Source organism: Zonotrichia leucophrys, chromosome 2 (genome assembly GCF_028769735.1).
Source record: "Zonotrichia leucophrys gambelii isolate GWCS_2022_RI chromosome 2, RI_Zleu_2.0, whole genome shotgun sequence".
NCBI lineage: Eukaryota > Metazoa > Chordata > Aves > Passeriformes > Passerellidae > Zonotrichia > Zonotrichia leucophrys.
Genome location: NC_088171.1, coordinates 130154281 through 130182006, shown reverse-complemented (window position 1 = coordinate 130182006; position 27726 = coordinate 130154281). Strand labels below are relative to the sequence as shown.

At 35.6% G+C, this 27726-nt stretch overlaps 1 protein-coding gene across 5 annotated transcripts in view; it reads left to right on the top strand.

Annotated features, from left to right (window-relative positions):
- The window catches only part of VPS13B (vacuolar protein sorting 13 homolog B), a 433030-nt gene that overhangs the window by 185743 nt on the left and 219561 nt on the right, over positions 1-27726 (top strand). For 4 of the 5 annotated variants that reach the window (XM_064706432.1, XM_064706433.1, XM_064706436.1 and 1 more), the window contains exons 20-21: positions 9865-9974; positions 18467-18614. In XM_064706432.1, coding sequence (XP_064562502.1) covers positions 9865-9974; positions 18467-18614 — 258 coding nt within the window. The remainder of the gene's footprint in view (positions 1-9864; positions 9975-18466; positions 18615-27726) is intronic. The other variant, XM_064706435.1, reaches the window with a different exon arrangement.

Genomic DNA, 27726 nt, shown 5'->3' with positions numbered 1-27726 from the left:
TCCTTTACTGACATTGCTGCTACAGAAAAGCATAACCTTATGTGGAATTTCTACTGTAAAGCTTGCATGCCTTTCTAAGTTACTTTCATTTTCCTCTGCCTCTCTGACTGTGGGTGCGTTGTTTTAATTGAGCACCTCAGGAGTTATGTGAAATCATCCTTGTGTTTTCTGTTGCCACTGAGAAGCTCTAATGTTTAAGTAAAAAAGAAAGCAGAAACCACAGCTGTATATTATTCAAATTTTTAAAAGGAGGTACATGAGGCATCTACTGCTGAAAAGATTTCAGCTTTATAACTTAAAGTGCAAGACCAGTGGTATCCATAGTCACAACACTACAAATGTTCAGCTGCTAAAGAAGGAATGAAAATAGCTCCCTTGGTGCCCTGCTGCCGCAGGGGAAGAATCCTGTTGCAATTCCCAAAAGCATACTGCAGTAAGAAATTGCAAAATATACTTTTGGCAGATGATAGTGAGGTGTTTATAAATGCAGAAGCTGAACTGTATTGAGAAACTTCTTGGCAGTTTTCAGAGAATTTGCTAGTTTTAGTTTAAAATCCATATTTTAAAAAACATATAACTGAATGTTCTATTAAAAATCACCAAAAGAAGATATATTGGGGTATTTCTTGTTTTAACTAGATCATTAGCTCCCAGTCCTCTTAAAATGTTGTGTCACAGTTAAAGAAAAGGTGTGGTAGCACTCTACCAATCCAGTCATAGAGAGAGGGAAGATGCAATTCTGTTACCAGTGTGGTAGCATATGGGTGCACAGTTAACTACCTAAAGGTCATAGAAATAATAATTTGTAAATTTAGCAAGCTTTGCTCTGCTGTTTTTCATAGTAGAAAACTTGAGAGAGATTGTTAGGCATTTTCACAGCTTAGTTAGGAGTAATGCATTTGGATCATGACTGATGCTATTCTCTGTATTTAGAGAGGTGATGCTTTGTGATCCTCTCTTCCCTGCTGGCTCATGGGTGATGTCAAGTATTTCAGCAAATATCTATTTCCCATGATTTCAGAGCCTTGGAGCAAACCTCAGCTATTTTATGCCTATTATAACTTATACAGATCTATAGTCTAAATATAGAATGGTTCTGTATGACTAATTCTTTCAAACCCAGCCTATTTAAGATAGCTTTGAGACTTCTCTGTCAAAGCATTATTCCCCTCACAGACTTGCAGAAGGTTTTTTTCCTCTGGCATGTGTTTTTTCAGTGGCTTGCCTGTCCATGGTCTTTTGGCCTTCAGCTGGAGCTCTCTCCACAGATGTTTGTGTGGACTTTGGAGGGTTTTTTAATCAGCTGTTCTGCAGAATTGTCTACAGTGATTAGAACTTGTTTGTTGCATATGTGGAGACTCTGGTATCTTCATCAGTAACGTCCATGTAACCTGCTTGTAAAGTGCAGCTTCTGGAAAACATACAGAATTACATTCACACTTACCTAGAGCACTGCAGTGATAAAAGCCTACAAATGACATTGCCTTTAGAAGAGGTTCTGACGTTGCAGCTTGTCTCTGAGGTCCCCATCCAGATGGTTTGGACCTGGAGGTTTTCGAAACCCATTTGCTTTGGAGTTGACTATAGCAGATAGGCAATCCTTAAACAACGATGAAAAGAAAATTGTTTAACCAGTATGTGTGAATACTTCTTTTATTTCTGTGCTTTCTGCTCTGGGATTTTGAGAATGTATAATGCATTTGGCATGGAGCATAGAGTGAATCAGGGAGGATAAACAATGAATAAATGATATTGTGAAACAGAAGTTTTCAGGTTTGTATGCTTAAAACTGACCCTTTTGGCTGATGGCAGCTGGATGCTGTGTTCTGAGTATCTGTGTACACAATGCATTTATGCAGTGGCATAGTTGATATTTTCTGTTTTATTGCTTGTTCCTTCCTTCCTACTGAACCTTGATCTAACGCTTTTCTAGAATAAACAGAAATGTTGTTTTCTTAGGCAAAGCAGTCAGCTCAGTTATCATTTACATGTGAAGTTAAAATAGAGGCAACAACACCGGCAGGAGAAGTGTGTTTATCTATATTGAATCAGGTGGGATATTTGGGAGTTCCTGGGTCAGCTCTGTTCAGGATTACTCTGGTTACCTCAGCAGAGCTGGTCACCACATTGATGTCCTGTAGTGGCTTGGGCAGCTCAGGTCCCTGCAGGGCTCTGCTTTCTCCATAGGGAAAATGACCATGTTTGCCTAGGACTGTTGCTTTTCTCCTAAATAATTTACCCATTCTCAGACCAGTGACAGGACTTGAGGAATCAGCATGGAGCTGAGGCAGGGGAGGTTTAGGTTTGATTTCAGGAAAGTGTGGTCATGGAGCAGGGAGGGAACAGACTAGGGAAATGGTCTGAGCACCGAGCCTGCCAGAGTGACACTTGAAGAAGTGTCTGCAAATCGTTCTCACACACACGATGCTTTTCTTGAGTTGTCCTGTGCCAAGTCAGAAATTGGATTTGAGGATCATTGTGGGTCCCTTCCAGCTCAGCATATTCTGTGATTTATCTAGTTAATTTTCTCTCTTATCCCTTCTAGTTTCTTAAAAAAAACCTGTGATTAAACAACTTGTGGAATTTGTAATAGGGAATTCCAGTGGACTACATAATTAAATCTGCTTTGAACTTGTTCTTCTAGGAGAACACCAGATTTTGAGCCAGAGTATTTCTTATTTTAACACTAAATCTTTCACCATTTTTTTGGAGAATAGAATATCATCCAAAAGTAATACTAGAGATTAAATGCAAGATAGGATTTGTTGCCTGACTCCTCTGATTTCTAGTTTCAGTCTATTAAATAAAGTAATTAGCAAAAATTTTGATAAATAAAAAACATTTGAAGATTTTATTCCTAATCTGCTTGAGAGTGTCTGTTTTCAGTAGTTCATCCAGTCATTGGAATTACTGTGTTTTACAAGTGAGACTAAAAATCTTTGTAACATGAAAAAATAGCCACAACAGCCTTTCAAATGGGACTGAGGAGGTCTCAGGTAGAGAAAACAAAAATTTAGGAAATTGCCTCAATTTTTTCAGAGCTCCAAACACTTCTTACTTTAATGGAATGTAGTCTACTCTTGATCCATAGGAGTAACTGTAAGTGGTACTACTGGTTCCATACCGAAAATAGAAAGAAACAGCCTTGACATTGTAACGTGTATCTGAACTCGTTTGTCACAGAGCTAAACAAGCTAAAATTCTCAGGCCTTTGTTAGCATTCTGAAAACCTGGTCAGGAAGTGTCAAGTCTTATGACTGAGAGTCAGATTGATGATCAGATTTATAATAGTGCCTGTTAGATAGTTTTCTAGTGGGACTTGAGGAGGAAGAGACAAAGGGACCAGATTTTGGTAGAGACCTTTGTAAACTACTGGTTTGTGTTACTGAGTTTCTGAATACCTGATTTTTTAGCAATGTGTCCATTAACAGCCTCTGCTTCCAGTCAGTTTGGGCCACCCTGCAGTCTTACTGGAAACAAAGCTCTCTGGGAAACTCAACTGTTTTATTTCCCCATATTTGTTTATGAGTAAAACAAAATGTTCTAAACACTTCATGTTTTTGAAAGCATTCCAATTTTCTTTACTTGCTGGTTTTAAAGTCCTTATAGTATGTCCTCCCTTTCTATCTATTTTGTCCTTTCTGTCATTTGAATTTAGAGTTCCTCATTTTCCTTTTATTTACAGAATAGTAGGTATGATGGTTAAATATATAAACAACCTAAAAGTGAACAGGAGGAAATGATACTTGAGTGAGATATTCTTGCAATAAAAAGATAGAATTAAGGAAGAGGTGCTGTGCAGCTCATTGTAGGAATATTGCCATTACCTTTTCATAGAGATGATTCAGTAATCAAAATAAAGCTGATATTTCTGTACACTACAGCTGCCTACACATTTTCTTTTTTTTTTTTGGTCTTTACTGCCTGTTAAACTGTTTCTCTGAACCCGCACACCATATTCTCTAAGGGAAATTAAAGTTTTGATCAAATTATTTTGGGAAAAAAGAAGCCTTTCAAGATAACTTGTTTTTCTTTCAAAAACATGCAGCACACAAATTAAACATGAACATTCTAGCATTTTTGTGAAAACTTCTAACTCAGCATATCACAAAATTTTTCCTCAGTAAGAAAAACAAAATGCTATATGGACTATGTTCCATTCTTAACATCCGAGATGATGTGAAATAACTGAAGGTTGTTGTCCATATATTGATTTGATATGGCTTTCTGCAGATTGATTTGCAGAAATTTGATGTCTTGTACATTGAAAAATGATGCCTTATGTACACCACTTTGTGTTAAACAGTGTATCCAGCAGTTTTATTTTGCCTCATTATGTTACATCTTTGAATATACTTCTATGGCATAATTCTGTAATTCAGCATTTGTGAACATTTGAGTATGTATATTGATAAAGACAGGACACTTTTGTCTTTAAAAATATGATGATGGCTTATCAGAACATTATATTAAAATTAGACCTCTCTGATTTAGTTATGATTAACACAGGATGGACTCATACATTAAATTTTTTTTCTATTAGCTACAGTAGGCCAATATATATGCCACTTAGCAGTGGCCTATAACTTTAACATCTGAATTCTATCGGTGGGTTCTGCTGTGGGATTTGATAAATGCAGTTCTCTGCCTCACTTTCTCTATTTTTAAAATAAAAATAATTATGTTGACCCCCTTTTTTTAATGGTTTTCTGCTATAAACATCAATAGGCATTAGAAGGTCATGATAGCTGTAGAAGTATGTTCGCAGTAAATGTTTCTGAATATCAAAAGCTTTTTTAATTAAAAAAACAAAAGAATGGTGTTAAAATCTTGTGAAGTATGTATTCTTGGGTAAAGAATAACTTTTATGAGAGAACTGTGTTTGGTATTACAGACCAAAGTGCCTTAGTTAATGGGAAAGTCTTAATCCACTACTTCTGTTTTAGTGAAATATTCCAGTATTGGACTAAGCAAATAAAATAATTGATTTCAAAGTTATTTTAAGCACTTGGTGAATGTAAAACTCTATGCAAGTACAGTAGACTTGGAGTTTTTTCTGAGATAAAATTATAATATTTGCATCTGTAGGCATTGGAGTCTACCTTGAATAGAGAGACATGCAGACATATACTTCAGTAGTCTGACAAAATTTATTAACTTAATATAATGTAAAAATAATTTTACAGCCACATAAACTTTGATATGGGTTGAAGTATCTGTTTCGCTTATGTGACTCAGCAGTGGAGGATGAAATGCAGGACAGTGTCTCTTAGATAAGCAGATTATTTTGCAAGACAGTCATATTGGCTTTGCCCTTGATATTCCAAAGTATACCAAAGTTGTATGATTAATTTTTGTGCAGTATAACTGCAATTTCTAACTCTTCAGCTCTCATTCTTCATTTTGGGATGTTACTGAAAATGGCTGTGGTGTCACAGGATAACTAATTGGTAAAGCCTATTTGGAATGTGGGTAAGCAGAGTATTGAAGAGGAGTCTTTTTCCCTTAGTTAACTTCCAGGCTAAATTTAAACAGACTTAGATATTTCCACACTTAGGGATTTACAATGCATCTGCTTTGAGTCAGCAGAAAGAATTAGTTACTTACATACTTGTATAAAATAGAACTCTTCACTTGGGTGTAATATGCAAATCTGCATTTTTATAGTATGCCTTAGTGAAAATGCCCTTCAAAACAGTAAGAAAAAAAAAGCAAAAATTATATTTCTTCTCTCAAGTATCATTTAAAATAATTAGGTACTAAATGAATGATGCTAATTCAACCTGTTAGCATCTAAATATCATTCATGTGTCCTGAGAAATCTAGGAGTCATGAGTGCTCAATGCTAAAATAATTTATGGTGCAGTTTATATAGCAAGATGGTGTAGTATTTTTTTAAGTTAGTTACTAAAATATACATATCTTGTCAGAATTAGGTTTTATTGTAGGTCACTCCATTTGTTATATTTGTAATCCGTCCCTTACAGAAAATGTACATCAACTAAAACTTCAGTTTCCCATAGTGGCTTTTCAGTTTATTTTATAGGAGGGTTTCTGAAACGTGTTACTGGAAGTTTTTACTGGAAATAACATTGAAATGTGTTTGGATACTGCATTCACACAGAGCATAATTTGGAAAAAAGGAAAAAATTCTGCCAGGGCAGTGGTGGTTGTGGCAAAAAATAATTTTCAGGTGCATAAATGGCAAGATTCTTGTCTGCTCTTCCTGGTATTTTTTTCTCCAGATTGTTCAGAATGACTCAGTAATACAGTTTACTCATTCACAAGATTTTTGCAGTTCCAAAAAGTGTTTTTTGCCAAGGGTTGCCACCTCCCTTCTCCTTCCCAAAGTCCTCCTTCACTTCCACATTATTTTTTCACTGTCCTGCCTCTTTCATTTTTTTCTTGTGTCTCTTTGATATTTGAGACCCTTTCCTGTTCTTCTGTGATGACTGAGCATTCTTCAGCTCCACAACTCTACTGCTGGACTCTGCCATATTACACCCATCCTGCCTTTCCCTCTGGCTTTTGTTCTTTGCAGCTGTGTTGCCAGGGTGGGTGTCCTCTCCCACCTCACCAGAAGTGTACCACAGTACCTGTTTTCCCCACTTTTTTCCCCTGAGTTTCTATGGGGGAGCCCCAGGCTGGTGACCCCTCTCGTCCCTGCTCCTCCAGCAGCCTATGCTCAGCACTCCAAGTGGGAGGAGGTGGCAGCGGGTCCAGCCCAAGCTGGAGGCCCCAGTTATCATCTGCAGGGCCCCCTCCCTTGGGAAGAAAAGTGCTGTTGTTGCAGCTGTCATCATCCAAGGAGACCTTGCAAGAAGCTCATCCACAGGATGAGAGAGCCAAGCTGCTCTGCTGCCTTCCCTTCGTCGTCCTCCTCTGCCTCACTGCAGCCTCCCCGTCTTCTGTTCCTTCAGGAGAGAGTGGGAATTTGTGAAGGAAGGAAATTATTTGCCCAAGCTGAGCCTGGCAAATGACACCATGACTCAGGAAATTCTCAAACATTAAAGATTACACGGTGTTGGGTCCGATACTTATTTTTCAAATCTGTTGCTAGATAGATGTAATAGATAACTCTGGCCAGAACTGAGATCTGGAAAGGAAACCCTAGTATGCTATGGGACTAAGGTCTGCTTTTTTTCTGAAATGTAAATTTAATTAAAAGGAAAAAAGGGGAGGGGAAGAAAAGAAAGTTCTCCACAATCTTAATGAAATCCAGGGAACTCGAGCATTGCATTTTGATGGAGACAGAATAGCAATTTTTAAATTTGTTTTAGGCATGTGAGGAGTCTGCCACCAGCTTCAAGCTTGATCCTCGAATTAGTAAAAACTTCCTTAAAAATTTGGGAGTATTCTTATTTCTTGACATGAAAACAGGAGGCAAATCTGAGAAACTTTTTTAATTGATACTCATTTTGAAGAAAGTTGTTACACGGAAAACAACTTGACATAGCTGATTAAAGTGCCCTTAAATATAGTGGCTGAGTAGCAAACACAGCAGTAAATTTCAGTAATTTGGTGTGACAGAGGTGACTTAGTAGGAAGCTGAAGTTACCTGACAGTCAAACTTAAAGGCAAATGATGTAACTGCTTATCTGAGTACTTCTGCTGGGTTTGTTTTGTTTGCTTGTTTTATTTTTTTAATATCCTGGGCACAAGCTATCAAAAGATAACTAGAAGAATGTTTGCTATTTGTGCTGCCTTACTTTTGAATTTATAGGATTGTGCTAATGTTGACTTCATTGAAGGGAAAGGAGAATTTCAGTTCAAAGCTTGACTTACTGGTATTGAACTTCTTAGCTGTAGCTGTTTTTCTGAGTAATCAAGAAACTCTGTTAAGTTACTACAATGATGTGCCGTAGTAACACTGTATTTTTCTTTTCGGGAGTCTCCTAGAAATGTGGGATTTTCTGTTGACTTTGCCTGTAGGCTGCTTTTGTGCTGCACTCATTGGGAGGTCTATCTCCCACTTTCTGTATCACATGTGTATTAAACTTTTCATTAAGTACTGCTGACAAAAGGCTGTGTCTCTTAAAGATGCAGGGGTCTTTTACATTGGCATATAAATATCTTATAAAAGATAATGATTGTAACATATATTTTATCAATCCTCTGTTACCTTTTGCTTCCTTTTTCTAGTTTCCTGCACATCCTGCCACAAGGCATATTCACTGCTCTTGCTTGCATGTTACCCATTTATACTTGACATTGGCTTTGCCTTTAACTGCAGATTTATTTCTAAGGTTTATTACTGACATTTAAAACCTTCAGCTCACATGGACTAGTCTGTATATAGGAGCTCCTCACAGTGTGTGTTCCAACTCCAAGCCTGGGCTAGGCAGATGATTTATCTTTGTGTGTTTCCTGACTGCCATTTTCCCATTGTGCTCATCAGGCTTTGCTTGTGTCACCCCAGGTTGGTGGGTCTTCTGCCATTTGGAATTCAGCTGGCTTTAAAATTTTGTTATATACAATAAACTCATAACTTATATTTTTTTTCATTAATTTCCCATTTACAGTTTTGCTGATGTGTCTTTTGAGGCACATGTTTTTACTGTTTTTTGGAAAGTACATTGAATTGTGTGTCAAGCTTTCTGAATGTATTTGAATTTATTATTAAATTCAGATTGCTGCATAATTACATTGTATACCACAGAGTAAATGTAGTGTATAGTGCTTTAGGAACTATGATTCTTGGTATTATAGAACTACTGTAAGTCTGTGGAATTTGGTGATGGGAAATTCCAGTAATCAGGGTTTCTGTTTTAAATTTATTTTGCTACCTTTTTCATTATTTCATATATTAATTTGTAGTAAAAATGCAAAGCTTATATGAAAAGATAACTGCCTACTACTAGTTGCTACACTTTTTCAGTATAGTTGCTACCTTTGTATTCCATTAACCCATTTGCTTCTGATTTGAACAGCTCTGTAATTATGTTCTGCTGCAATAGATACATTCTCTGTACTGTTAGGAAAAAAGCCTCACCAGTGTATAATCAGATTTTTAATGCAGGTTTAATGGAGATAGTGCTTCATAATTAGGGTTTTAGTGTGCATGGTTTGATGTATATGCTAATATTTCTGGGTACTGATGTAGTTTTTCTCCTGTTTCCAGCCTTAACATTTTCCATGTGAGGTTTTCTTCACAAAAGAAAACTAGAAGTTTACTTTTAAGAAATAAAGTAGCCCTGTCTTGTAATCCTAGGTCCTAGAAAGTGACATTTAAAGAAAATAAGGTGTATTGTAAAGCTTAGGAAAATCCAAAGAGCTCACAGTATGGAGACTGCCAGTGTTGTCAGTTAAAATATTTGCCTTATTTTGCCTAACTCGTCCTGTAAAGAATATTCATGACCATGTTTACATGAAAAATGTTTGTCCTGAGCTTTGGGCAGAGCTGGTGTGAAGTAGGCATGTCTTTATTAAAAGAACTCACTGTCCTAGACCATGGGGTTTTTTTAATTGAGGTTGTAGGGAGTCATGCATTGTATTCTGTCAAGGGTTTTATTGACTCATTTTTTGCAGAGTGTTAATGTTGGCTGAGATTTTGAGGGAAGGTATTGCATGTATTCAGTTGCATAAACAATTTTGTGAAAAGAAGCATTTTTCTTGACAAAAAGTTGTAATAAATCAATATACAAGTTGCTGCATTTCTTTGTATGTGCATATAGTACTGGTAAGTTTCTCACTTTGAATATGTTACTGAAGTTATTCTTTATGTATTATTATTTATTATATATGTAGTCCAAGCCAATTGAAAGTCTTCATTAAAGAAGATTTGTTTGCAAGAAAACTGAATACATACAAGGAGATTCTTGAGCAGGTAGTTTAATTTTTTCTTCTTTTTTCTATGGTGTGCAGGTGCTGTTCTCTTGTCCAGTGTACAAGGATTAGCAATTAATGTTGATCCAGTCCTGTATACGTGGCTTATCTACCAACCTCAGAAACGAGTCAGCAGGCACATTCAGCAGGTATGTATTTTAGGAGGAAAAGGGATGGGGAGAGGGGAAGCTTTCACTTCTATATATGCCAAATAGTGCATTCTTCCAAGTATTTGTAGTTTGTGACTGCTTCCTTGTGATTTGTTGCATGTATTGTTGATCTTATTTTGAAATACTTAAAATGTTAAGTTGGCATATTAAAATTTTAATTTCGCAACTTCTTCATTTTTAATTAAAAGAACAAAGAAGATGTGTTTGTGATCACCTTCTAGGAATATTATTTTGCAATTATTCTTATCTACTGAGACCTCATAAGCCTTGAGTCTAAATAGTGCATCATATTTTAAAATTTGTCATGATTTATCAAATAACTGTATCACTGGTTATAAAGTCAGCACTCTTAATAAACCCCATTTTAATAGGAGATGAGCCATACAGTTCACAGTTTGACAGAAGTGAGTAGCAGATTCTGTATATGATGTCAAAATACATATTTGCATAATCGTATGCAAATATGAGCTTGACAAAGATAGAAGCAGCTGAGGCTGGGGGTCTGCGTGGGGCAATGCTTCCCTTGACATGTTCTTAACCCTGATTTTCATGCCACATATTCCTGACCTGAAAAGAACACTGGTTTTCCCTTAAACTAAACTTACTTATTACTGTTGTTTGGTAGAATTTCCTAGAACTTAAGTGTGCTATAGCTGATCAAACTGGTGGTTGATGTCACCAGTGATGTTCAGTCTCACTTCTCAGTGGTCAGTTATAAAGTGACAAATGTAAAAATCTCAATATTTGTCTTATAACTGTAGAACACTCTGCACATCAGAGGAGTTTCATTCTGGGCCCCTGAAGTGGGAGGATAAACATTATTTGTAAACATTTGTTTCTTGTGTCTATATTACCTCGTTAGGTAGTAGTTGTCAAACATTAATTTGAGTCCCATTAAGCTCAGTCTGCACCAGCATCAGAAAAACTTCATTGTGACAGTGAAGCTTTATTATTGTTTTAATAAATGTACTCTGTTTTTAAGAGTATTGAGTTATTCTTCATTCCTGCATCACAACTGGAGCAGCACATTTCCTGGTGTAAGTCCCTTGGAAAACAAACCATTTATCTACATTTTATTGTTATGTAGCCTTCCAAAATGTAATCAATCCTGCTTATCCTGCTTATTTTAAGTGTTTGTATTTAAGTCTGTCTTTAACATCAGTGTATTTAATCAGCTGTTAGTCAGTGCTTTCTTTCTCTTTTGATACTGGATGACTAGATGGGTTAAGTGACTACTTTAGGAAACTTGTTTGTCCCTGGGTTTGATCATCAGTGGTAAATTTTTTAGCTGAATTTTGTTAAAGTATTTATTTTGTAACTTATGTCATTACCTCATACAGCCTTCTAAATTTTTTCATCATCTATTTCAGATTACAATTACTGTATCACAATCCTAATGTTCTTAAAATGTCTTAGCAATTTGAAATTATTTTAAATATGAGTTTATAAACTCAACTGTCAATGTCATACCATTTGCGTTGTTAACATGACCGTGGTAATGAACTGCATGTAACAGTACAAATTAAATTGTCTTTAATAGTCATGAAGAGACTTTATGTGAAAAGAAACTGTACCTGTAAAAAATTATACTTAACCACTGACGTTTTTCTTTATATAATGCTGTAATTATCCTAGAATAAAAATTCTAGTCAAAGTTAGGCCTTGTGCCTTATTTTTTAGAAAAATTCAGCTTGTTACCATAATCTAACTAGTATAATCAAACAAAAATGCTCTATATGCTCTAATTTTTGAACAATTAAGAGCCATAAGATACAATACTTTCAAGCAAGAGTTATTGTCAAAATGTTATTGATTGGTAAAGCTCTTACCTTCCTCTGTTCTAACTGTCAGTCTTACACAATTGCAATGGAAAAAAAAGACAAGACTTTCTTTAGAAGTTCTTTGTATGATTCAGAGATCTTAAATATTAAGACATTTTAAGTTTTAAAACACTACTTTTGCTCTATCATTTTGAGTAAGTCAAAGTTGTGAGTTCTATCTGAAAACACAGAGTTAGAAAATCTTTCAGTACATTTGGCCCTGTGTACACATTAAACTCATAATTTTGAGTTTATACTTGAGTTTATCAAGTTTGTACTTGATAAAATAAGTTAATTGAAATTATTTATTAATTTATCTATTTGTACAGCTGTAGTCATGTACACTGCTTTCATACAGGATGGGGCTGAGATTCTCTGGTTCCCCATGGAGATGGGACACCTTTACACATGAACTTCTTCATTTTTATTTGCCTATTAACTATTTTTCTGGGATTTTGAGTTTAGGGTTATACTGCCAATTTGGTAGTAATGTATTTTATATCTGCTGAAATATCCACCATGGCTGTTGTAACTGGTTTTAACTGAAAGCATGACAAGTTAGAAATACAGAACATAATAAGCTGCATTTTTACAAAACTCAGAACATTTCAATGTCTCTTTGGCCTCAGTGACATTTTATTAAGCTGGAACAGAACAGTGACTGACTGCCATGCTGGAGTGTGGGGGGCATGCAGCCCCTCTTCATTTATTGCTGTTGGACTACTGCTAGGCAAGGCTCTCTTTGCACCTTGCTGCCCTGCAGCTGAGAATTGTCCGACTGGTGTGGTAACCAAGGCCGTGATGTTGGCATTCATTTTTAAGAGTGCTTGAGTGTGTATGGATTGGTTTTGTACTATGGACTGTAAGTGCAGTGACAGCGTGTGTGGGAGTACTGCGTGCACCAATTGCTTATCTGCCTAAACCCCTTGTGGTTCTTCAGTCTGAATGCCCTGTTGAGAAGGTAAATTCTTTATAAAATAATTTAAAAAGCTTATGAAAGGTTAATTTGACCAGAATTTAGCAAAGATACTGCTATGGAGTGATTTCTTTTTCTCATGCTGTTTATAGCTTGTTAACAATGACTCCCAAATGAAAAGCAAAACGAAGCCAAGTTTAGAGGCCTTGTTTTCAGCAATTTAATATTTTATTTTGACTTTTTTTGGAAAGTCTTTTTTGGTGAGTCTTATAGCAGCAAGGCCTTGTTTCTAGTAATTTTTAAGTATTCTTTAGTGTTTTATTATGACTATTTAAAGACTTTTTCAGCTGTGACTTGTTTTATTTCTTTAAACCAATGCCGTTTTCTTATTTTTGCTCTCTTTTAAAAGCCCATACTTTGCTTTGCAAGATAAAAAATTGAAGACTTTCTTTTCCTTAATAAGAAGCCTTAGCTATACTTTGATATGGGACAGTCAGTATGTGTGATACTTTTTGCAATAAATTTATAAATCAGTGTCTGTCATCTTTCTCAAATGTACATTATGTAAAGCCTTTGGAACTTGTCAATACTTTTCTTACATGATTTTTTCTGCGAGCTAAAATGAGTCATTTTAGGGAAAAACTGAATTATCAAAAATATGTACTCATAGATGCCTAGTATAGATCTGTACTGTTCATATTTTTGTCCATTTTTTTGGCTGCTCCATACATGTGCAGGTATTACTACCTAATGTAAGGAGCATTTCAGTAACAGAGTAGATCTAAACCCAGCAGATCAGGGTGAACATCTTTAGTCATATATCAAAACAACCAAGAGAAAGACATTGCACTTCTCCCAGATTCATCATGCTGTAAAACACTGGAATGTCATTTCAGAATCCAGATTTCTCCTTTTCTTGAACATCTGCTCCATGGAACACTGTGTATCCCAATTCAAACCCAAGAATTTTTTTGTCAGCTGTGTAGGTAGATTAAAAAAATCAGTCATTAACAATTCAGTTTAATCAAGTGGTTTTTGCTTCAACTCTGCTTTTTCTCTGCTCGTTACCATTATCTTAGGAATTTTACTGTGTTATAAAATCCTTTCACTGCTTTATGGAAAGTTCATCCTGAACTGAGGGTAATACCAATCGTGGTGTTGTGCTTCAGGTGGTACTTTGTTGAGAAGTCTGCGTCAGAGATCTCCCTGGAATTTTTGACTGAGATGAAATAATTTTATTCTTATGACTTGATCAGTAATCTTTTGTAGAACAAGTAGATCCTTAAAATTGTTCTGTCTTAGAATGACTTTTGGAATATTGCACATCCTTGATGCTTTAAGGGCCAGATGTGTGATAATGAGCAGCAATGAATGAATGACAGAAGGTAAGGGGAAGTTTCAGTACCCAAATTTAGGATTATTCCATGTTGCAGCAAAGCTGGCTGTTGAGAGCAAAGCTGTGTTGCCTTGTTTACCTTGAAAAAATAGCTGGAAATGCTTTGGTAAAACAAGCATGTTCCTATAGTAAGCATAATTCCCTTCTTGATGTGCAGAGATTTCTCAAATTATGACAGATTTTGATTTCTGATATTGTTTGCAGGTCAGAAGCACTTTGTGTTTATCCCTATCAGGATCTGTCACCTCTTGCCCCATGAAGGCATTTAAGTTTCTGAAGGATACAGAAATGAAATTGCTTCTTGCTTAAGGAATTAAAGCTACGTGGAACTGAAAGCTTGTAACTTCTGCTTTCAGAGGCCCCTTGAAACTGCTGATGGAATGCTTTCATTGGTGAAAATGAGGGGTTTCTTGGCTGACATCAATCCACCAAATAAGTTTGGAAACATTACAGCTAATCAGTTATCAGTCTTCTATTTCAGCAGAACACTTTTCCAATACCTGAAGTGCCAACCTGAAGCAATCATAGAATTTCATCTGAATTAGCAAGTCCACCTGCCAGGAAAGAAGGTGGTTTTGTGCACACCAGGGGTGAAGCAAGTCTTCTTTATTTAGCAGTTAGTTTTTATTAGTGCATTTTTATTCATTTATTTAGTTTTAATTGGGAACTAGGTCTAGTGCCTTGCTTTATTTGAATCCTCTGAAACAATTTAGGTGTACTAGTAATCTTAGAAATCAACACAATTAAATGTAACTCAGTAGTCAAACAGTGATTGCATTTTCATGTCATTAGAATTTGTTGCAAGATAGGCAGGGTGGATCCTTCTTGCTGTCACAAGAAGGTACATGTGTATGTACCAATGCATCACAGCTCATTCTGGTACAGTTTGGACAGTCTTGTAAGCAAATGTAAATATTCTTCTCTGAGCTGGATAGTGATTGCATGACAGTGATCTCAGATGTTCAATAAACACCATGTGTTGAACAGAGCTGCCATCCATCCCCACTCCAAAGACTCTGTTGATTTTTCTTGCTGCTTGCTGGCTGCAAGCTACTGCAGGTGTAACCATGGGTCTGTGTGCATGCAGCAGCCACCACGTGGGAAAACTGGCTTCTGTACCATCTCAAGGACAGCCATTCATGTCTGGGCACAAGCTTTTGAATTTGACAGTTCACAAGCCAGTGATAATATTTAGGCTCCTATCTTGGAACATTCTTTTGCCTTTGGTTTGTTTTCAGGAAGGTGACTGTATAGGCATCCCTTGAATGAAAGTTATTCATCTGTTCAGGTGTTCACATTTTCTGTAAAACTCATTTCTCATGCTCCCAGATCCGCCTACAGTCTCTTCAGCCTCACATTTGTGGGAAATTGTAATTCAGAAATAAAATATTTAATTACAAAAAAATCCCAAGGAAAATGAAATATTAATTCACCTAAGGCAAATTAGTCCTCTTTATAGATATTTTAGGTTTAGTTAGTTGGCATGTCTCCACGTAAATCAGGAAATACTTGGCCTGTTGTATTTTTGGCAAGCTGTTTTTAGCTATTATTTTTCCAAGCCTTTCTCTGATTTTAGATCTTTATCATTTCCAAAGTCATGTTGACCACATAGTTTGAAGTAAAAAAAAATAAATTAAAAATTGGTATCTGTTGATCTATTTGCATGTTTAAATGGCATATATATGTGTGTGTTTTTGTACACATACTTCACATGGTATGTAATGTGTCAGATTATTGGTGCCAATAAAGATTACATTTAGAAAAGGATTGCTTATCTATAGTTTTTTAGCTACTGCTTAAAAACTGAATTACATTTGAAAAATAGTAACCTTTCTTCTTTTGAAATATGTGAATTGTTATTATTCTAGTATCCTGTATATAATTGCCACAAAACATTATTGATAAAACTGTCAGTATTCTAGAACAAAATCTGATTTTGACTTTGTGTTTACAAAACAGTCTCATATAAAAGCTGCTGTAGTTCCAGAGCTTTGTTACACGTTCTGTATCTTCTGTAACATTACCAATTAGTATTCATAAAGCTCAATCCCAAGTAGGTGTATTTAAGCTTTAGTACATCCTACTTTGTAGCTGGCTTTTTGGATTCTTGTGATGAAATGCTTATGATAACTCCAGCCTGCAGTGTCTCCTTTCCCATCAGATTCGCCTTTTCTTACAGCTGTGGGGCTCTTGTCATCTGCTATTTCCCAAGCCATAATTTCCTCATCAGTTTGTGGCTAAACCCCAAATCTTGATGATCCTTTTCCATCTAGTTCAATGCTGATCTTTCATCTTCTGGATTCTTTTAACCAGAAATCTCATGCCAAAAACCTGACAAGATTGTACTGGGTGTCATCAATGCAACATCAGGCTTGATTTCAGTGAGCAAAGATAAAACAGCTGTTTCATTGTCCAGATCAGCACTCAATATTTGGTCATAATTTTTTCCAGCTTTATCTGGCTGTGATAGCCTTGATGTTTTTCACTCTTCGACTAGTAGTGTAACTTATTATATTTTGCTGATCCATTTCTTCAGTGGTTCAGAAATAGATACAGCTTCTTCAGGCAGTATTTCCATCCTATTGTCTTTTGTACTGTCCTGTATTGTCTGTATTCATTCTTCAGAAATTCTTTCTTCACTTTGGCAAGTCAATGTTCTTGTGGTGTTACATGCAGAATTGCCAAATCGTGGCTCAACAGTTGCTGTCATGAGAAAGCTGCAGCTGGCTATGCCTTATGAGAGTTGTATCAGATAAACTGTGAGATTTTGAGAATAAGTAATGTAAAATGTCTGATGAAAGTTTACAAAACTTCAGATCCCCTCTCTGTATGAAAGTGGGAAGTATTTTTGTGGTGTAAAGGTTGTCTTTTCAAAGCTGATGGGGATTTTTGTTGTTGTTTTAACTAGAGGGTATGCCAAGGTGGCATGTTACTGTACTCCAGAAAAACTTTTTAGTGCTTTTGGAGACAAAGCTAATGACTGTACGTTCAGAGGGAAGAGGAGAGATTAGAGTTCTGTTTGTCATTGAAATTAGTATTTTTCTATTAACTTTGCATACCACTGTATATATAAATGGATTGTTTTCACTGGAGTAGAATTAAATGGTTGATTGTCTTACTTTAATTTACTTTTATAGTGGAAAATGGTGAAGGCGTTTGGAAGCCATTCTCCTTCAATTAAATGATTTTTCTGTTTGTTTTGGGGTTTTGTATGTGTGCACATATTGCACACTGCTCGATTCAGTGATCTGTTTTCTATTGGAGAAAATTTACAAGCACATTGCCCGCCTCACACGAATTTGTTTCCCACAGAGATTCCTAATGCAATGTGTGAGGTTTCTCATTACACAGCTATATGGATTACATTTTCACTCCAATTTGAACAAAATTGAATTACACAAAAATTAAGATGCGTGTAATCCTAATGTCTGATCTTTAGAAAAGAACTTTGTCATCTTTAAATGATAACCGTCTGCAAAATCAGTGGTAGAACTATTCTGCTTTTGTCAACTGGGATGCATCTGCAGTTTACATAGCAGCTGATGTTACAGCAAAATGTTAAGGGCCAACTGTATAGCAACATTGAGGATCAAATTGTTTTTAATAATTTTGTCTATTCTTGCGTGCATTAATAAAAAAGTAACAACAAAGCCAATAGACCATTCATTTGTTCCAGAATCCATGTAGATTAATACACATCGCTCTTGTCTAATCTTAAAATAAGGATGCAGTCCTTCAAACTTAATTTCAATGCCTACACTTTTGTAGTTTTGTATATGTCAGCAGTTTCACATTTTGAACAAGTTCTTATTTATTGTTATGCTTAAAAATCACAACAGTTCACAATCAGTAGCAGTTAAATCTTGTGTTTAAAATGTTAGGAAGAAGCACAATAATGGAGAAATATAAATACATCCTATATTTTGGAATTTAAAGAAGGTTAATAAGTGTCTTTGGATCTTCGTATCTGGATAAAATTTTTCAGTTTCCATTAAACATTTAGATAATTATTTTACTTTGTTCATCAGCCAGGTTTATTCCTATTGTTTTTGGTTGGCTAACAACCATGGTATTCTAAAGTTAGTTTTATTTCCCTTTTTTGTTTTCATAGAGCTTTTCCTCAGACTAACAGGACTGAAATAAAGAATTACAAGTTCAAATCTGCATCTGGCATTTAATTTCCATTTGTTTTCAAAATATTTGTGCTCCAATCAGCGTGTCAAGTTGTCTTCTGTACATTTCCAAATGTTAGTTTAAAACATGTTTCTCATGACAATGCCATAATTCTATGTTAATGTGTTTTACCTTTTAGTGGTTCACAAGGTACTTCTTTTTCTAGCAGCCTGTAGGAGCTGTTCCACTTGGTGTGTCAGTAACTCGAAAGAAAGAGGATGAAGCATCAGTTGGAAGTGCACCTTTGGCAAGGCAGCAGTCAAATCAAGCCTCTGAGTATGCCAGCAGTCCTGTCAAAACAAAAACAGTAACAGGTATATATATCATTTATTGAAACTATCCATTTTGCATTTGCAACTTCCCTTGGTAGTGTGGCACCACAACAGACCAGCATCAGCCGTGCAAGTACTATGAAACAACTTTTCAGCTTTAGAAAAATTAAAACTTCTAAAATTGAAAATAGTCAAATGGGGTTTTTTTATTTTTATTATCATGTTTATTTTTATTCTCATTTTTGTTTAGTGCTGTCTTTGGGGCCCTGATAGTCTAATATAACATATTTTGTAAAATGAGATAAAGAAGATCTGCTTTCAGTAGAATATCTGCTGTTCACCTTGATATTTAGTCCATAATTTTGTCAGATTTCAGACTGTGATTAATCTCTGATTTCAATCAGTCTATTTACTTTGCTTAAAGTCTGACATCTGTGAAAGTCAAGATTTGTGCATAAACAGTTAAAATTTACTGTTTTCAAAATCACTCCCCATAGAAAGTGCATTTTTTTGGCATTTCTGCCTATGGAGTTCAAGAAATTCTTTTTTTTAGGACTATTTTCTGTCCACTTAAGAGTCTAAAGTGAAACTTCATTACCACTGATCAAGATAATATGGTTTTCTTGGAATTTGTTGTGTATTTATTCATATTGTACTGTCTGCAAGAAGTAAAGTAGGTGATAATCCAAAAAAATTACTGTCCAGCTGAGACTTGTAGTGATCATTCTGAAATACTCTGAACAAATTCTCTTTTCCTTTGCATTGATGTCTATTTCCAGATTATTATGAAGCACTTAAAGATGTTATCTGCTGAAACTAAGATCACAGTCTTGTTCATTAATGGTAGTTAAATGCTATTTTGTGATTAAAAGGCACTAACCCATAAAATCTGTTTACTGAATAGTAGTGATGTTATCATACTAATAGTAGTGATGTTGTCATGTTATCACTGGTAGTAAGACAGCAGATTAATTTTGAGGCCTTCCATTTAATTCATAAATATCCTTCATTTTTACCATTTATCCATTTATTTTTACAATTCATTTATGAATTTCCTTTATTTTTGCCTGTGATGAAATGGCTGTACCAAGTATTTTCTTCTTTTAACTGTATGTGTCATCTGTTCTGCTTTATCAGCATCATAAATGGTAGGATTTGTTTCTTCTTGATATTAGTTCTACCTGTGCCTGCAAAGCACAAAGGTCTATTTCACTAGAAAAACTTTCATTATTTTGAATATTTGACATTCAAATCCAACTATTTGCATGAATAGATTCTAGATTACTTTTTCTTAATTTATTTAGCCAGTTTATAAAAAGTAGGCGTGTAGTTCACAGAAATAGCTTTGTATTTGGATTTTGAAAACTGGTGTCCCAGTCTGGTACCTGCTCAGCACAGTAGCCCTTTTAGTTCTTCAGTTAGTCTTCACTTTGAGTGTTATCTTTTCTGATCACACCAGAATATTCTACTAAATGAAAACATTATTGTTCAAAATCCAGAAATGCCATGGATGCCAGTTTTGCTTTTGGGGGGGAGAGTTGTGTGTCTGAGAAATAATGAAATTATAAAGTATAAAAAAAGTCATAAAAGCAAAAGTGGGGTTTTTGTGCATCTCAGCTTCTTCCAGCTTTTTAGTTCGAAGTCAATACCAAAATGTGTTTTCAGTTACACATTGCTGCAAAAAATGGATAGTTCACTTGTAGATTTCATTTGTTATCTGCCACTTACTTTAGTCATTCAGTTTATCCAATAAGTTTAGCCTAGATGCTGAGGATTTTTTGAAATCAAGTAGATATTTGGCTTCTCTATAAACAATTTTGCAGCATGGAGTTCAGTACTATGAAATGAGAGGTAACGGTGCCAATTCTCTCAAGAGATAACACTGACTAAGAATTTTCTTCTTTTGATTTAAAGGCTCTCTTCTAAGGAAGAGACTATTGAACTTGGTTTCATTTATTTTCAGCTGTTAAAAGTTTGTTAAAAAATACTAGTATTTTTTTCAAGTGAAGCTACATATACATATCAGATGGTCTACTGGCTTTATTTTTAAGAGGCAGTGTGCCTGACACCACTGGGTTGAAGGACAGCCTGTTGTCATGGTTTAGCCCCAGCCAGCAAAGCAGCCACTCACTCACTTCCCCAGTAAGGACAGTGGAGAGACTTGGAAGGGTAAAAACTGGAAAACTCATGGGTTGAGATAAAGAGAATTTAATAAGAAAACCAAAAGTCATGCACACAGGCACAGCAAAACAAGGAATTAATTCAGTGTTTCCCATGGGCAGGGAGGTGTTCAGCCATCTTCAGGACAGCAGGGCCCCCTCAGGTGTAACAGTTACCTGGGAAGGGGAACTCCATCACTCCACATGTCCCCTCTTCCTCCTTCTCCCAGCTTTACTTACTGAGCATGATGCCACGTGGTCTGGAATATCCTTTTGCTCAGTTTGGGTCACCTGTCCTGGCTCTGTCTCCTCCCAGCCTCCCATGCACCCTGAACTTCCTCCCCAGAGTGGCAGTAGGAGAAGCAGAAAAGGCCTTGGCTCTGTGTAAGCTCTGCTCAGCAATGGCAAAAACATCTCTATGTTATCAACCCTGTCTGTGTTCAGCACAAATTCAAAACACAGCCCTGTACTATCCACTGTGAAGAAAATTAACTCTACCCCTGCCTAAACCAGCACACTTGTGTTTTAAAATGTTTATGTATTTGTTATACTCTGGAGAAAAAATGGTGGGTATAATATAGTTGAAATAGTTGATATTTATATGCAAAAAGTGTGAGTAAAAATATAAAATTAATGTCAAAGAGCAAATGCCTTCTATAGTAACAAAATTAATTGAAGAGATGCTCTCTGCTTCAGTGGGCCACACAGATTTCCCTTATTTAAAAAGAGTCATGTCGTGCTGCAGTGCCATGCAATTTCAGTCTCCTGAAATTTCATGTGATGTTGGAGTCTTTTCCTTTAGAGTTTTCTCATGCCAGGTTTGTCAAAATTGGCTTTGTAGTGGAAAATTCAGGGGACAGTAGAAGTTAACACATATTTTGTGTCACCAAAATAAAAGGTCTCTGATTGCAAAGCCCCCAGTTACAGAGGTTAGAAAAGGTTGGATGGATGCAAATTTGAAAGGTGAAATCTCATTCTCAGAGAAGTTTCAGTGGATTCTTTCTTTGAAAATTTGTTTCTTTACAGCAGTTTATTGTGTTGGAAGATGATGAGTGAGTGACCATAATTCATTAAACTAAATATGGAGTGCCTGTGATGATGATTCTTTCCAATTTTTCTAGGTCCCTCGCTTCCACCATATTTTACTTTATTTCCTCTCTTTTACTTTCACCTGCTTTCTGTCTGAGGTTTCTTTCATTATTTCTGTCACCTTTTTATAGCAGGAATGCCACACTGATTATTGATCTAGGACATCCAATGTTATCAATTCTACAAAAATATTTCAGGTGAAGAGGCAGTGAGCCTCCTATACCTCATATTTATTAATCATCAAGGCTATAGCTAGACATGTTCTAAGTTTTGAGAAAACTGAGACCTTATATTGATAATATGCACATGTGCATGGTCTTTGCACATTGAAAGAGATTCTATCTTAAAATCATGCTGTTCAGGAGGTGATTTTGAATTAATTCTTTTCAAATCTAGCATGATCTCAGCAGTCACTCCCTTGAGAACTGTTAGGAACCAACCCTATGTAGTAAATCAATGCAGTTTGTAATCACAGCTGTAAAATTATTTCAAACATTGAGATCAGTTTATTAGTTAATGGCTACTGACACCTTGCCAAAAATGAAGCATGGGAAAAGAGCAAAACTGTTATCTATATGGTATCTGTCTCTGAAAATCCAGGATTTCTGTTCTGAAGTCCCAAATTGTAGGTATTTATAAATCTCCGTAACCACAGAGGCTTCACAACCAGAGTAAGATAATAGACTATGCGATTTAAATCTGATATGATGTGTCTGTGAACAAGGAAGGGGATAAAGACTATTGAAAAAAAGGTTATGTCTGTTTTTCTGTCCACCCACTTCTCCCATTCTCAGCAATTCAGCAGTTCCATGTTTGTTCAGTGATTCACAGACCTGTAGCAGTGCACAGAGGCAGAGTTCTCATGTCTGGATCGAGGCAAAATGCTGAATTTGTGTGTAATTTTTTAATATATGTAACATACTTCTGCAGGAAGATAGTATGGACTGCAGTAGATGAATAGGACAATCTTTGAAAGCTGTCTTGGGCGCGCTATTGAGTAATGATTTAAGCCCAAATGTCTGTTTTCACATTCAAGATGTGTGCTTGTTCATTACTAAAATAATCTGTAATTTTCTTTCATATTTATAAAATTATTATAATTATTTTCACTGTGTTTGGAATATACAGCATTTTCCATGACCAAAGATGAAATTGGGTGTGGGGCTTTGTGGTTTAGATTTTTTACTGCCTTCTGGTGAGGTCTTTTTTTTTAGCCATGGCAGTGAAATATAATTTCACTAGATCTGACACTGTTTGACATTTATCAGTTTGGAAGTAACCCTGATCTCACAGACACAAATGTAACACTGTCTTATGAGGTGTAATCCAGTGACTATGGCATCTAATTTTTCAGTAACACTGGGAAAGTAGCTTCATACATGCTCTTAGTATGAAGAGGGACTTAAATGGAAGAAGCTACTTTAGAGAGGCTGAAAAGGTTATTAATTAAGGTTATTAATTTTTTGTCACTCAGAATCCTGAAAGTTGTCTTTTCTTATAGTCAGAGAATAGGTAGGTAAATTGAGTGGAATTTAATGTATCTTCTAAGAAGACATGAACTTTCTGGTTGGAGTAAGCTCCATAACCTGCTAGGAAAGCAGCTGATAACTGAATGCCTTGTCCCATGACTGAACATAGACTTGTAAAAAAAGTTTTACTGATCCCTATTAAGCAGCAGTGAGTTATTTGCTCATGGTACAGGTGGTCACTGCATTTCAACCCTGTCATGAGTGTACATCAGGCCTGCAAAAGCAGGCAGATGTTTTTCATTGCTGTGTCTAGCACCAGCTTTTCACCTGTCTGGTGGACAGATTGGAAGAGCATTTGCAAAAGAGAATTAAGCAGCGGTGGGTTTGGGGCAACATTTTTCATAAACCAAGTCTGCACTTCACATGGCAAACTGATCTTTTAGTTTCACTACAAATTCAGTATCAGTTCCAAGTTCAAAGCTGAAAAGAGAATCCAGCCTTGTTTCATTCTGCAGGAAGTGTAGGTGTGTTGTGTAGGAGTATGTGCATATGGAGAGAAATAAAGGACATAAAAGCATTGCATTTTGGAAAAATCTCTTGTGTTTTGAAACACTGGTATATTGATCTTTGGAATTATGTTCTTGAAGAGAAATAATTAGTTTGTAAGCTTTATAAATGCTGTTGCACCTAGTTTACTATTTTTATTTCAAGTAGATGGAGGATGGTGTAATAAATAGAAAATTGAGAACTCTTGTGTGAGATAGACTTTATGTTTTCTGTTCTGTACAAATCACCTGAATTCTAATAAGGATTTTACCAATTCCTTCCTGGTTTACCTTGCTTACTTATTTTTCCAGAACTTGTAGAAACGTAGTACCTTTGAAACAGTTACCCTTTTGAATTTGACCAGCAAGTGCCTACGAAGTTACAAGATAAGCAAATGAATTGAACACACATGCAAGGAATATAGGCTTGCATAAGCCTTCTTTCCATAGGAAACTAGGCAAAGAAAGATTCCCATCTTTTCTTTCAATCACTTTTTAACATTTGATAGTGTAGATATAATAAAACTTGCATTGCTTGTTAGATATTTACTATAACTGGAATTTCTTGGGGTTTATCGGAAGTGTTAGTAATTGAATTTTGAAAGCTTTACAGAAGGAATTCTTAAAATTCTTTCAAAGTATACATGAGATATTTCTGAACCACTCTTAAATACTTCTATATAAAACTGAAGAAAGGACAAGGCTTTAAATTTAAACACATCTCTATTTTATTTAGACCAGGTGATGCCAGATAAAGTGATATTTATATTTGAAGTTTTATTTTAAATCAATTAAGTTTCTACCAAAACGTTTCAGTGTAGCAGAATAGGAGCTGTACGTAACAAAACTGGATGCAGTTACTGATTTTTGTTTTTCTTAAAGTCTGACTAGAATGCATAGTTAGAGTCCTGCTAAAATGAGTTGTTGGAATGCAAAAACCTGGCAAATCTGAGAGAGGTCTGGCTGGTGAGAAATCAATGGATTATCTGAAGTATTTGATTTAGTAGGTCACTATTTCTGCTCAATGAACTGAATGGTTATCGTTTATTCATGCCTGCTATGAAATGTATGCCTGATGATTAATTTGGGAAGATGAATGAAATTAAATAGATGCTAAATAAATTAAGTAAAATACTTGAAGGAATAAAAAAATCAGGAATTTAAATCTGATGCACATTTACCTAGGGTGCCTGAAAATACTTTGATTTTTATAAATGTGCTTTAGTTCTTGGATTATTTAAAAGGAAGGTGTCCAGAAACAGGGGATTTATAGAAAGTTTTAAGTGTCTGGACAGTCAAATATCTATCAAAAAGAATTTTTCTGAGTTTTGTCAGCTAGTGAAATGTTTAACATTTTTGTTATGGTGGCATGATTTCTTCAGTTCACTATGTGAATTTCAGAAACATTAGTAACTCAAAGCCAGTGTAGTATATCAAACATTCTTTCTGTATGAAGAAATTCAGTGTTGAGAGAGAACAAATGTTTTGTTATCTATTTTCAGGTTATATTTAAAGAATTAAGGAACTTTATATGTATTTTTAAAAAGGCAGAGTACTAGGCAGAATTCCACATTTATCAGAACTTACTGCAGATCCAAAAGCTGAAATTCTTACTTCATAGTATAAATTGTATTTGGAATGGAAAGCGATACTAAGATAAATTCAGGCATGGACTGCAGATATGAACACACAAACATCACATTTTTGTAATTACTAATCTAGTAGCTCAGTTTGGCCTCTGAATGGCTGGTTTTGATTTGTACAAAAGTGTGAGTCCTTTTTTATTTTTGTTCCCAGAACTAAATAGGTATTTTTTGCCAGAAGTAGTGCAGCAATCATTCGGAATTTGGTGGGAGAAAATGCTGACCATAGGCATTCCCTAGCCAACATACACTTTCACACAGAAAGATCCTTTCTTGTTGCACAACATTAATATCACATTTGTCTTTGTTTATTGACATATGTTAAAAGCCTCTGTGTTTTAACACTTAGTCTGCTGTTAAGTCACTGGGTGAGCACACAAATTTAGTCACTACACCTCTCTGCTGCCATTTCCCTGAAAATAAGGAACTTACTCTCATGAGCTGTCAGGGACTGTGTTGCTCATTTATTATCTTGTTAAAAGTAATGTATTATCTGCACTGTTAATAAAGTGGAATGCAAAAGTGCTCAAAAGCTAGCAAAGAAATTATTTATGCAAAGACTATTCGGTATGCTGGCAAATATATTGCATATTTTAATAAGCTTAAAAGGACTTCCTGTTGTCATTTAAGTACTGCTTTCATTCTCAAACATTTTGATGGAGAGTGTAAATTTCAAAAAGTAATTAACATAGTCTATTCTTAGAAAATGAACAATTCAAGTATCATTCATCCAGGAAAGGGAGTGTGGGGAATAATTTGTCTTACGACACCTCACAATAAAACGTGAATATCAGTGAAAGACTTTTGAAGGGCACTGATGGTTCGGAAAACATTGATAAATGCAGATTTGAGCTTCTCTGCATGGTTTCAGTGAGCTGCTGCTTTGATTAACTTTGAAATTGAATGGTGGGAAAAATGGTGCATTAAGACAGAAAGTATTTTAAAAAGAATTCCTTTGTACTTTTGCAGTTCCTTGTATTTGTAAAATCATTTCATATTAAATCACAGAACAGAATTGTTTAATAGATGTGTATTATATTGGGAACAGAATTTCTTTGGCTGTCATACATATTTATAGAAAAGATTAGATGATTTGTAATGCCTTCAAATATCTTTAGAACCACATATGCTTAGTTCTGTTGTGTTGCAAGTATGAAAATATAGAGACTTGTGAGAGAAAATGGAAGGCAAACCTATGGACAAACAAGCTTTTATGTAATAAGTTTCATTGAATTTTTACTTCTAAGTACTATTATACACAAAACAAAAACCTGCTGATTTACAGAAAATTGCAGGTTTTAAAAGGTGATGGCTGTTTGGGGTTTAATTAGGGGGTAATTAGGGGGATTTTTTTATATATACAGAAAACAATTAATCTTCTGTTTAATTAAAATAAATAAATAAATGTGTGTGTGTGTATGTGTGTGTAGGCCATTTTGATTTTTTGGGGGTTGTTTAATGTTTGAATTTTCTCCTCCACGGCATTTTGATCTTATTTCTAATCCTTTAGAACCCTTGATCAGTTCCTTAGGGTGTTGTATTTGATGCAAACACCTTTGTATTTTTGAGTTTATTTTTTCATGGAAAGACATATCTAACTCATGAAACCGAATACCTGTTAAAAGAAATCCCAATGAGTGCTCTGACTCCATGCAGACCACTTCCAATTTTGGTAGAGGAAAAATCTCCCTAGAAACAAGAGCGATGTGGTAGGAGAACATTTTCCTCTGGTTGCTTTTTTCTTTCAATGTGTTTTGCTGCCATGGCTCTTGGTAACTGTGGTCAGTCTGTAACAGCATTTTCCTCAGCTTATGGCAGGTGATGTGATGGAAGGAAAGCTTGCTCAGCCTGGTGAGCTCATGGCACAGACACATTCTGAGTAGGACCATGAGATGTGACTGTGTGTGGGTTCTCGAGGTCGGGATTGAAGGCACTTGAGATGGTAGTTCATGTTTGGACTCAGGTGTTTATTATTTCTTGTCAGTGAAGCAGCCTCACAGCCATGAGTTCTGCAGCTTTTCATTAGCAAGGCACAAAATGGCTAACCATCTCTCTTTACAAGGTCTTTTAAACTATCCAATTAAGTAAAGGACACCTTGATTTTTTTCCCTTTTAACCCAATAACTGATCCCTCAAAGCCTGCAATGCAGACTTTTCTGTCCAATTACAAAACATCACCCAAACCTATGAAGAAGAAGGAAGAAGGTAAAAAAGAACAACTTGCCTCCACCCTAAAACCTCCATCTTGT